Genomic DNA, 12444 nt, shown 5'->3' on the forward strand with positions numbered 1-12444 from the left:
CCTTTCTTGTGTTGTTTGAATAGATGGATAAGAAGAGAGGTCCCTGCCCCAGAGAACTTACAGTCTAAAAAATGTGCAGAGAAAGATGGGGGAAGGGATGCAAAAAAAGCCTTTTCCTTTGCCTACTGTTCAATTATTTTTTTTCTATTATATTGATCATATGTGCTTTTTTGGAAGAGCTTTTTCCTTCATACTTCTTCCTTATTCTACAATGAAGACATAATCCTGGTTGCTAACATCACAACTGCCATTCCATGGTAAGGATTAAAACTGGTCAAGCTGTTCATTACAAATAATATTTGTGATGGATTTACCCACTTTTGGTAATTAGCAGACCAGTTATAACTTGATCCTAATGTTCTCATCTACTCATTTTTCATAAATATTCTCTGCATGAGACATTTTTGCCCTATCGGTTATTTGTCAACTGTTTGCTTTAGCTGCGAGTTACTAATGTTGTGTAATAGGTTACCTAAGTCTCATGGTAAGAGTTCTGCTCCATTATTGGCTGATTGAAACTTTTTAAGGAGCAGATATTATGGGTTGCTCATTTCTGGTCTGACATTCTGGGTGGATAATCATTCATAAAATATTAGAAATTCATAAATATTTATTTTTTCTCAAATGACTGGCAGCTCTGCAAATAATAAGTACAGTGTCCCCATGACTCATAACAAACTGAACTTGGTTTTTTTTTTTTTAAGAAAATATTGGAGTAACAGGATTTCTCCCCCCTCCCTTTTTTTTTGAACCAGTTAAGTAGCTCTAGTAATGATGATAAAGATTTTACATTCAGTTCAGAATCAAGAGTCAAGAGTAGGTGGGGCTATTCTCTGCTCTCAGAATCTGTTGTAGCCTTTATACTGGAGTGGAAGACGATGTTCTTTTTAGAGCCAAATCTCAGGGCAGATTTTCAAAAACACCTAACGTAGCCCACAGGACTTGTGCTCCAGAATCCTTTATTCCACTTTGTAAATCTCCCCTGGTGGAAATTCTGAGGCTGACTTTTACCCAATATATTGGGTATTTCAGGCAGCAGCAGACTGAGCTTAGAGTGCTATATGTGCTATATTAGGCAGAAGTGCAATGATTAGACACTAATAACTTCCCAAATTTGCAAAAAAGGACAAAAGCAAAAAAATGATTATATTTAAGTAAATGATATTTAAAATACATTCCCATTGTGAACATCTCTTTCCAGTGCTTCTTGTACAGAGATTATCTGCTATCTGCACAGTTAAAGAGCATAAAATGCACTAAGAGAGCTGTCATTCCATTTCTTACTCTAATCTCCTAGAAAGAGTTCAGCAAAAAGGAACTTCAGATGTTTCATATGTGGGGAGGGGGAAGTCTGTCAGTATTTTATTTTTTGGTCCACCTTTCTCTACCAACTTGTTTTCATAATCTGGAGCCTTTTTTCCTTTTGTTTATTGTTTAACATTATCTCTTGTTTTCAGTGCAGTAAATTAAAATTAGATGATGATTTTATGATGATGAGTTCATTATACTGTAACTTTATTGTATTTTGATTACATTTGTGCTTCATTTGCTTAACACATATGAGGGTTTATTAGGTCTTTCCAAGTATTGTTCATGGTAAAAGAGCAGTGGGAAGCAAATTGCATTGGGGCCAGATGCCTGAGCCAGTGTAAATCAAATGGAGTTCCACAGAAGTCAATGGAGTGGGCTGATTTGTGCCAGCTGAGGATCTGGCTCAAGAGGACAAAGAAGAGAGCAAACTGAAGAGGAGGAGTGAATGTGGATTCAACAGAAAGGGAGGAGGAGGAGAGCAAAAGTATTTGAAAGAAAAAACTAACCTCGGAACTTGCATTAGCTTTCTTATCTGTAAAGGCCAGATTCTGAGATCCTTTGTCCAGTTTACTAGTGCCTTCCTCCATGAGTGACCTTGTTAACTTCAATGAGATAATCCTTGGACTGAGGGACTATTCTCTGGGAAATAAGGGTATCAGAATCTGGCTCTAAGAAAGGCCAGGACTGACAAGGAGTGGGTGAGGTTCCGTGGCTTGCAATGAACAGAAGCTCAAAGCAGCTGATCACAATGGTCACTGCTGACCTCAAAGTCTATGCATGCAATGCTTATTAGTGAAATGAAGGGTTACTAATAGCAGTCAGAGCACTTTTTACCTTTACCTTGAGTTAACATTAGTGGTGACAGCTTGTGATTTATTGTAGTTGCAGGAGAGGGGCCTGATTCTTAAACCCTTATTCACAATTAATAGCTTCATACTCTGTGTGTAGCCCCATTGAAACTAGTGGAACTATAATAGAATAAAGTGCTGTTGAGTGTATCAGAATGTACAGAAGTTTCCTACCAAGCAAACTGAGAACGTTTTTGATAAGCATTGTTAGGTGAATGCATGTATAAATAAATTATGCCTTTGGCAGATATTCGGATATATCAATTGTTAGCAACACTATTTAAAATCCATTTGTAAATGTTTAGCAGGAGTTGAAGGTAGATCTTCAATGTATGTCAGACAATATTTTTTGGATCAGGATTCTGGGCAGATTTGCTAATCGTGTGTGGATGGGATAAAAAGGAGAAATGGTCGCTGATTATGTTTTCAAAAGTCCTGCTAAATCCTGCCTTTCTCTTGGGACGGAATTGCTAACAGCTGCTGTGTGGGATATGTCAGGGATCATAAGAATATCATACAGACAGATCAGTAGTCTATCTCTAATCTGGATTCCATTCTGTGCAAAATAGTTATTATTGTCTCCATTTTAAGCCCTTTTTCACTGGAAAAGACAAGCTCTTAAACCAAAGGTTTCCTAGAAATAAATGTCAATACTGGTAACTGATTAATATGGAGGAAGAAGCAGCTTGCATGTGATCCCTTATTTAATATGTTATTTTATGGAGACTATCTCCTTTGTATGGTCTGTAAATCCTAATATTCGTAGTGAAAAATGCAAGATCTTATTTCCTTCGTGTTTGTAGATGTTAATATTCCCCTGAGAAGTTTTTTAAAGATTTGCTCTGGATCTGAAGACTCCAAATAACCTTAATCATCAACAAAGTAGTCAAGATTTACTTTTAATGTCTCCATAAGAAGGATGCCACTCCTCACAGCAATAGCACCCGTTAATGTCATTCGAAGATGCCATTAGTAAGGAACCTTCAGATTTTCTTTGCTAGGACTTGCATCTGTGACATTGAGTGGCTCATGAGGTTTTAACTGCACAGCTCTTAGTAACTGTAATGGGAGTCACGTGGCTAAAAGTTTGTCCAGTGCTTTGAAGCACTGAAAAACAAGAAGGGAAACAGTGGAACCAACAGGATTTCTGGAAGGTGAAAAACAATTGTTTTGAAAAGAAATCCTGCTGCTGCTGCTGCTGCTGCTTCTACCTCGAGTAGAATAACCTTCTCTATTGAGTTTTGAGGAATCAGATCTTTAAGGAGATAGAGAAATAAGGAATGCTTTAAAAAAAAGTAAGTATTGCCACAGAAATTATGTGATGACTAGATACAAATAACTTCACAAATTAGCCAAAAATATTTTAGAAACAAAGAGGACAAACAGTAAAAAAGATATTTCAGTAAGTTATATTTAAAGTACGTTTCCATTGTGAGTATCACTTTCTAATACTTCTTGTACATGGATTAGCTCCTATCTGCACAGAGCTTAACATGCAATAAGGGAGCTGTCATTCTATTGCCTAGTCTAATCTACTAGAAGAGTTCAGAGAAAAGGAACTTCAGGTGTTTCGTAGAGGGGGAAATCTGTAGGGTTTTTATCTGCCTACTTGTCTGTTTTTCTCTTGCTTGCACTGCTGTAAATTACAATTCTTATGTTCAAGGAAACATTATAACTGTCAGGTTAAAGCCCCCAAAAGTGAGATCCTTACTCCTGCTCTGGTCCCTTTCTGCCAGGGGAAAGGACTGGAGCAGCGTAAAGGGGGCTGTAAGCTGGAGGAGGATTTCTGAGGATAGCTGCATATTGCCTAAGAACTAGGGTGACCATATGTCCTGTTTTGGCTGGGACAGTCCCCATTTTTAAGCCCTGTCCTGGATGTCCTGACTTTTCTGGCAAAAACGGGCATTTGTCCCAGTTGCACGGTGCTCTAATCAGTTGGCAAGAGCAAATGAAACACATGCCCAGTTTAGCCAGAAAAGTGGGTTGCATCCCCTTGAGGGGATGCAGAGGAACATTTGGAGAGGCCAGTGGCGACACGAGGTGCTGGATGGTGGCTCTTGGGCAGTCAGCCCAGGGCTCAGGCAGTCAACCTCAGCCCCAGTCCCAGTAGCCAGCCCAGGGCAGTGCAGGGCTCGGGTGGTCAGCCCCAGGGCCAGGTAGCATGGGGCTTGGGCGAGCAGCAACGCCAAGTGGCTCAGGACAGCCCTATATGGGGTAAGAGTGGGGATCAGGATTCCAGGCTGCTCAGGAAAGCCCTGCACTGTGTCCTGATTTTACTGTGGTAAATATAGTCACCCTACCAAGGACCCCATCAAAAGCGCTGGAATACATGATGTCCTTAGTAACGGAAGGTGCGTTTCAGATCAGGGGTGGAGCAAATCTATGTCACGGCAGAAATTCTAGGCTGTGCTGCCATCCACAGGGGCTGGGGACTGGCTGCGGTCATTAAGACAGCTTCTCAGTGTTGTCTATTACTTCAAGGACAACTTTACCCCCTGGAGCAACCCATTCAGGATGGTGCAAAGCCATTTGAGCCCTTCCTTGCCTTGTGCTGTGAGTTCTGTGCCATGCCATTTGGAGGCACAGCACCAAATCTCTCACCCCTAGAGTTTTCTATAATGGATCTTCTGTGTATTTTGGATAAAAGCAGAGGAGTTTCATCTTAGCGACTTGTTCTGAAAAAGAACAAAGCAGGAGATGCAGAATTGTTTACTGAACCAGTTTCAATTAAAAAACTCATTTTTTTTATGATGACAACTCTCCAAGAATAGGAGACTTTCATCAAGGGAATGCAAAATATTTTTGGGGATATGATCAATGGTGTTTACTGAGCTTTTTCTTCATTGAAAATTTTGACAAAAGTAGAAAGAAAAGTTTTCATCTAAATTCTCCATGGAAAATTTCATTTTTTTCACGAGAAGTTCAAAAATCAAAATATTTTGTCCAGAAACTGAAATATCTTGATTTGATTTGCAAATGCTGCCATGGGGCCTTATGGAAGTTTTAGTCCGGGTGCCTCATGATCCCATTCTACTCTATAGACTGGGCTCCCTAGTGAGACTACAATTCCCACTATGCACCAGAGTCTCCCTAATGAGAAGGGCAATGCCTCATGGGAGTTCCTGATCATGGTGCATCATAGGAGAGGCAATCTTGTTGGGGAGCACAGCCCATAGAGATGAATGGGGAGAACTGCAGCTCCCAAATTAAAATGTTTCTGAGTTTGGGTGTTTTGTTTTTTTGTTGAGAAATTGAAGCCAACATTTTCACACACAAAAATTCTTTTGTCAAAACCCACAATTTTCCATCATAACACAGTTTAGATGGAAAAAAAATAATTAATTGCTGATAATTAGAAACTAAATATATGGTTGAGAAGACATGCACTTGAAAGGAGAGAGGCTATTTCTCTTACCCCGGTGATAACATGTGGCCCAATCCTAATATTCTGTCTACTTCCACTCCCCTGTTGCACACACTTATTATGCGAAGGGCTGCAAGGGTGGTGGTGGTATCGGTCAGGAGAATTCTCAGTTTCCTGAGGTAGGACAAAGGAGCTGGGTCTGGCATCCAGGACCTGGCCCATAAGGCCAAAATGTGGTCCACAAACACACAGCTTTTCTCCGCTACCGTATTTGAGGTACATGAGAGAATGTGGCCTTTATTATAGAAAACTCTAGAGGATTTAACCTCAGAGTTGGCAAGTCGTGCATAGAGCCATCTCTTATCAGTAGAGAATAGAATCAAGATAACCGTTCAGATAGACCGCATGGCAGTATAATCACAGAAAGTGCTTTTCAATGGTCGTGACGCATGCACCAAATTTTACCAGTCCTAAATAAGAGAATTCCTATCTTCTCACTGCCAGTAAGACCATTTAGTTCATATGTTTTTAATTACATTTACAGCATGGGATTTTGCGTGTCTGATTCAGACTAGAAGAGCCATTTCATTATTTTATCTAAACAAAATCTTGGACATTTCCACCTCCCCCCCAAATAAATGAGGGGCACATTCCTGAGTACACTAGAACAGCAGGTGGTGTTCTCACAAACTCATCTGGAGACTGTGAAATCCCTTTGTATGACTGGTGTGAAGAGTTTGCACTGTAATCTGTGACTATCTTCATCGGGACTCTTCTGCATGTAAATAGATTATTTCAGTTTACAAATGCTGCTAGCTGTTTGCCCTTCAATTTTCAGAGAGTTACAAGGCATTTTAGCCATAATACTCGCATTTGAAATCGATGTTCTTTCCCCACCCCTAGAAGCAGTGGTATATTTAATCAACTGTACATCTCAATGCTGAAGAATTTGTTGTCTTCCTCTTTAATACAGAAATACTGAATGGAGGGGTATACGTTGGCCAGAACAAGTTTCTTTGCTACGCTGACACCATTCATTGGCAGGATATCGTGCGTAACCCACGGGCTTCCAACTTCACTTTGGTTCCAACAAATGGCAGCTCAGGATGTAAGTATTGGTTTTATTTCCAGCCTTGTAGAGTGCACAACATGACATAATATAAATGCAGTCCCAGGTATTCCATGGATCCTGCTTTACAAGACTGTTAGCAAATTCTCCTTCTTTACTATCTCTTCTTTAAAAATTCATTGACTCCTTTGGAAAAATGTTTTGTCTAGAGGCGATTCTTTTTACATGTGTATTTTCTCTATTTATTTTTCTTTCCTATTTATTACTAGAGATGCTGGTGTGAAGACAGGTTCTGTATTGTTAGGGTTTCTTTGCTCCTGCTGCTTATTCTGTGCCTTAAGTAACAATCCCCCTGTTTGTGTCATCATAATTAGCTGCTGTAGTAATTATGGTACAAACACAGGGTTATTATTACGTTAGATGAGAAATGAACTGTTTTCATCTATAATTCCAACAATATAAAGGACCCACAGGAAAAAAAGATACAGAGTAACCAAGTGTTTTTAAACAGAATGTCTCCCTCTTTCCCAGACTTTGAGCATATGTAGAATTGGATTAACCAGTTGACATGTTCCTCCAGCACTAAGGAATCATTAATCAATAATATTTTTGGGGAAAAAGAGACATATTTCTCAGTACCGCTATTATTCACCGATGCTATAGTAATAACATGAAACCTAATGTGCAGAGGCGGTAGTGGAACAGTAGTGCTACGGTGCAAATGGTATGTAATGGGGCAAATTACATTCAGAATAGAGAATGATTATGTAACCCAGTGCCCCTGGGTGGGCTGTCATCTGCAGGGATTGAACCTGGCACCACTGGATGTGAATGTATGAGACTTGGGAGAGCCCTGCCATAAGCCCCAGTATCAGGGTTCGCTGAAGGTTTCAAGGGGCAGGGCTGGAGCCCATATATTTCTGTAGGGAAATTGGGCATGGGGACAGGCTACTGTATGTTAGGCAATCTCCAAGGCTTATCTAAATTATACCGATGGCCCTGCTAGCTTCTGCAGCAGCTCCACATTGGATAGGAGCAAAGGAGGCTTAAAGGTAAAAGTGCAGAACAAAACTGCACCCTGGGCAAGAAGAACCACAGGATTTGTGCCCACATTCATAAAGAAGAATCCATTTTGAACACGTGTTCTTCACACCGTAATAGCTTATATAGCGCTAAGAGTGAGATGGCCTTTCCCTGTTTGTGTTCTCTCCCAACCGGAAAAAAGAGAACACAACTGCTTGAAATACAGGGATCAAGTCTCATAGTCAGCTGTGAGCATTCATTTCCTCCAGGAGCCTGTCAGATTTCATTGTTCTTGCATTCTCCAACTCAGGAGCTGATGAACAGCTTCTGCCTGCCAGCAGGCACCTTTATTTGTCTCTGATTTATACAGCTACAGTAGTGGCACTTAAAAAGTTCATTCCATTTTGTTAGAGAATTCCCCACTGATCTTCCCCATTTTAAGTATAAGGAATCAAATCAGTATAACTTTATGAAATAGAAAGAACCTCTTAAGAGTGACCCACTGCAACAAGCAGCAGACTTAATTGCAATTTTTCTCTTCTTTTGATTTTTTTTTCTTTTTTTGTTTTTGTTTGGTTTGCTTTGGTTTTTGCATTTGTCTTGGAAAATCAACAAAAAAACAATGCAATGGATGAGACCTTTAAGAATGGATTTTTTGGTACGCCCATTGAAGTTTATGAAAGTTTTACCATTGACTTCATTGTAAGCAGAGCTAAGCCAATGCCAAGCTCTTATGGAAATCTCATCCTAAATTAATGTAACAATCATTATTAATAACCTCAGGACAAAAGAATGAAAATATCCAGGCCTACTGCTTTATGTCTTTAATTTCTGTTTGCTTTACATTTAAAATTTTAACACAGGAAAGGGACCACACATGACCACAGGATGCATGTATATTAGTTACAAATGTAATCTAACCAGTGTTGTTTTATTAATGAAATGCATGAGCAATGTTATATAACAGCTTCATAAATACCTCCACATGGGAACACATTTTAATATATTTTTCTCCATGTCTGGCCCACATAGAGTTAGTTGTATTTTTCAAAAATATAAAATTCCATGTACAATAAATACAGATTCTATCCAAATTAAACACAGGAGTAATATAAATATTTGATGTACCTGGGAAAGTTAAACACCTCTATCTACACATTGTGTATAGGTAGGAAACTAAACCCCACTGTATTAAAATAAAAATAGCTAAAATGGGATGACAAAACGTACCGAGGCTTTGGGAGACATCAGAGCAAATGACAGCTTCTTAAAACTTGTTGAAATATTATTCAGGTTCCACGTGCGGGCGTCACCCTTTTCAAATAGCTGCAATTCAGTAATTGTATACAAAAAAGCCTTCAAATCAAATCACTGAAAGAAATGGGAGAACGTTATTACTGCCTGTCAAGAGTTAGGGGAAAATGAACATGTTACCTTGGTGCTTTACAAAAGACTTAATACAAGTTGTTTGTGCTGATACTGAAAGGACTTGGTAAAATTATTTGAACATTGAATGTGACCCTCAGAGTAGAAGTCTGTACAGAAGTGCAGAAGATGAGACATAAGAGTGATCCCCTTTTGATTTAGGGGTCACTCTTATCCACTGGTAATGTACCCAGCCAGACCAACCTGAGCTGGGGGTTATCCCAATCAAATGTATGCTGAGTATTTCAGAAAGACTTAGATCCTTTTTTACATAGATTCTGTGGGTGTATTGTGATTATCTGTTTATGGACACAAGATGATTGTACTGTTCTATGTGAATTTGTCTGAAACTTCAGGTGCCTCTGAATCTTAGAAACTACACAGACCTTTATTAAGTGCATATAGGAAGTTATTAAATAAAGTTAATTAGTTGCAGTGGAAACATATTAAGTAGAAAAAGCGACCAGATAGAATCCTATGGGAGCACCTGAGGAGAAGGGGCGTGTTCCCTTTACTACCCAGAACTATCTGTTACAGAGCAGGGAAATAGCACCTCATTTACTCTTGCAAGATCACACAGATATGACTACAAAACCTTGTCAATGCTGGCATAGCGGAGGCTGTTGTTAGATTCAATAGAGTCTGTGCAGATGTGTTACCTGTCTCCTTTGCTACGAGATCATCAGCTATGGGGAGCGGTATTGTCTATATAGTGTGCTGGGCAGACATCTAAAACTAGACTGGAGGAATTGAGAACAACTGCTGTAACATAGTTTGACTGCATCACCTCAGTACTCTTCCTCAGAGAGGGTGTATTAGACACTGGGTGATAATTGGCAAGGCTGTTAGTGCCAAGTGTTTGGTCTGGTCTCTGCATCTTTAAGGGTTGCATTGCAAGCATCCTGTTTACCTACAGTGAGGTGTTATCAAGCCTCCTCAATAATGAACACAAAACCTCCTCACTGCTCCTCACCAGCCATGGCTCCAGCTTGATACAAGGATCTCACAATTGCGACTTTTGGCCACCCCACCTACCGTCCCCAAATCCCTGAATATACCCAAGATCTCCCTGAGCAGAACAGATTGAACTCAAGCAGACAGGGTAATGCATTTATAACTTCCTGACCTGACCCTGCATCCATGTGCACATGTAGAGATCACAGCCACCGTCCACATTCCACAGCTGACGTGCTTGTTCCAGACTCCTGGTGCTGCTCTCCACCCAGGGAGTGGATCAGCTAACAAACCCTGAAGCACAATAGCACAAGTACAGGGGAAATTTTCACTTGGAGCCCTGCCCTGCTGTCCCAAGGCATTCAGTGGAGTAGGATTAAGGAGAGAGAGCTGAATGAAATTAAAACACTCTGAAGTGATACCAGTACCATGCTGCAGAGATTGTGTCACTGTAACTGCTCCACTGCAGTTACTCCCGTTTTCCATCAGTATTACGACAAAGCTGAGTTTGGCCCATGCGCTCTAGGAATAACTCTCCTTTGCTTTCCTTCTCTGCAGCCTGAACAATGGCTCTCATAGTTGTATCAGTGCTAAGAAGCCAGCTGCAAAGGCCAAAGCAGCTTAACCTATCTGGTAGCAATAATGCCAGTAAATTAACACTAAGCGCTGCTGTTACTTTATACCTTAGGTGCATTCTCATCATATTTTCTCAACACATGCATGCAGAAGAACTCTTATGTGAACCCCTTCAGTTACACGGTTGGTGTTGGTACTGTTCTTAAGAAGAATACAACTAGTAGCTGCCAGCATTCTGCTGACTGTGCATCACTGAAACGTAATAAACTAATACTGCAACAGAGGACCAACCCTGCTTCACTGATCCGGGTCTAAGGATGAGGATCCTTGTCCCGTGTTCTGATTTTTCCACTCAAATAATAGTATTTACCATTTTCAGTGGGGTTTTTTTCTTCACAATACCTTTTTGTCTGAAACTTTACAAATTTATTACTATTTCAGGCATATTCTTCAATGTTAGCTAACCCTAGGGCAACATTTTTCTGGCCTGACGCGAAAGGATGAGCTTTTTCAAAAGTGCCCAGTTGACATAGGAGCAGAAGTCAGATATTCTTTCTTTGGCAGCTTCATTATATGGGCCTTTTCCTACTTGTTTGTGTTTTTTCTTCTTCCCATATATCTAAGACGCCGATCAAAATTTCTGCTGTGTTCTTCAAGTCTGACTTAAGAACCTCTGTTGGAATTTTAACTGGAACTGGTGCCTTTCCACTTTTTCTTTTTTTTTTTTTTTTACCAATGAACAGCCCTCTCTACTTCTACTCTGGTTATAGGTCCTGGTACAATGTCCAGATCTTCTCTTTCCTCTAGCTGGGGGATTGACCACTGGCTCGGCATTCAGTAGTTGATTAAAGTACTGCCTACGTATGTTTAATTGTTCTGATGTCTTCATTGTTAAGTAGCACTCATTGTCTTGAACTGGTCAGCTGGTATTTGTTATTCTGCCTGACAACTGCCTAATGATGTTGTGCAGAATCCTCATGTTATTTTGTGTTGCAGTAGTTTGTGCATCTGTTACCATTTTGCCTATAAACTCTCATACGTCTTTCCTAGCCCCAGGGAGCCCTAGCTCCATGCATATTTTGCAGTGTCAGCGATTTTGCAGGATTTGACACAAAACTGGGTTAAACTCAGAAATTTGGAGTGGATAGAGCTTTGCTCTGAGATTTTGAATTTGTTTTAACAAAGCTTGAAGGGTCCAAATTATTAGATTAACATAATTGTACATAGCAAATGACATAAATTCAAGTAAATCAATACTGCATGTAAAAATACTGAAACTATCTGGATGCATACTCATGGTGGATGCACTAACTTTTTAGAAAGATTAAAATTGCTTTCCATTTTGTATTTTTTAAACTAGTAATGTTGTAATAAATTATTCAGGAATACTCCTCTACACAAGACAGCACTGAAGTTAGTGAAACTTAAACACATGCTACAGTACCGTCATGACTTGAGGTTTATGGACCTGATGGAATGCTTATTGAAGTCAGTGAAATAATTTCCATTGAAGTCAATGAGTTTTAAATCAGGCTCCATATTAGTTGTGAAATAATCAAATTTTGGCAAAAATTTTCAAGCTGATGGAGTGTAACTGTATCTTCAGTGGTTTATTATACATAATGTCATGCTATTCTGTCATTGCTTTTATCTACAGTAGAACCTGATAATGCACTTCATGTAACAAAGTAGAAAGCTCAGTATGGAGCTCAGAAGCAGTATTTTTTTACATTGTTTTATAGATTAGAAAAAAGATTACTCCCTATCTGCTTGTATTTGATCTGCGAGATCTATGTCGCATTAAAGGGAAACAATTAGATAAAAAAAAATCCTCCTGAGTTCCAATAATACCATCTTAGACTATTCAAAGAATT

General features: G+C 39.6%; 1 protein-coding gene across 1 annotated transcript in view; it reads left to right on the forward strand.

The window, feature by feature from the left end:
* Positions 1-12444, forward strand: part of ERBB4 (erb-b2 receptor tyrosine kinase 4) — a 1039775-nt gene that overhangs the window by 712260 nt on the left and 315071 nt on the right. Inside the window, exon 4 of the mRNA XM_075069950.1 lies at positions 6497-6631. Coding sequence (XP_074926051.1) covers positions 6497-6631 — 135 coding nt within the window. The remainder of the gene's footprint in view (positions 1-6496; positions 6632-12444) is intronic.

This window comes from Chelonoidis abingdonii, chromosome 10 (assembly GCF_003597395.2).
Source record: "Chelonoidis abingdonii isolate Lonesome George chromosome 10, CheloAbing_2.0, whole genome shotgun sequence".
Taxonomy (NCBI): domain Eukaryota; kingdom Metazoa; phylum Chordata; order Testudines; family Testudinidae; genus Chelonoidis; species Chelonoidis abingdonii.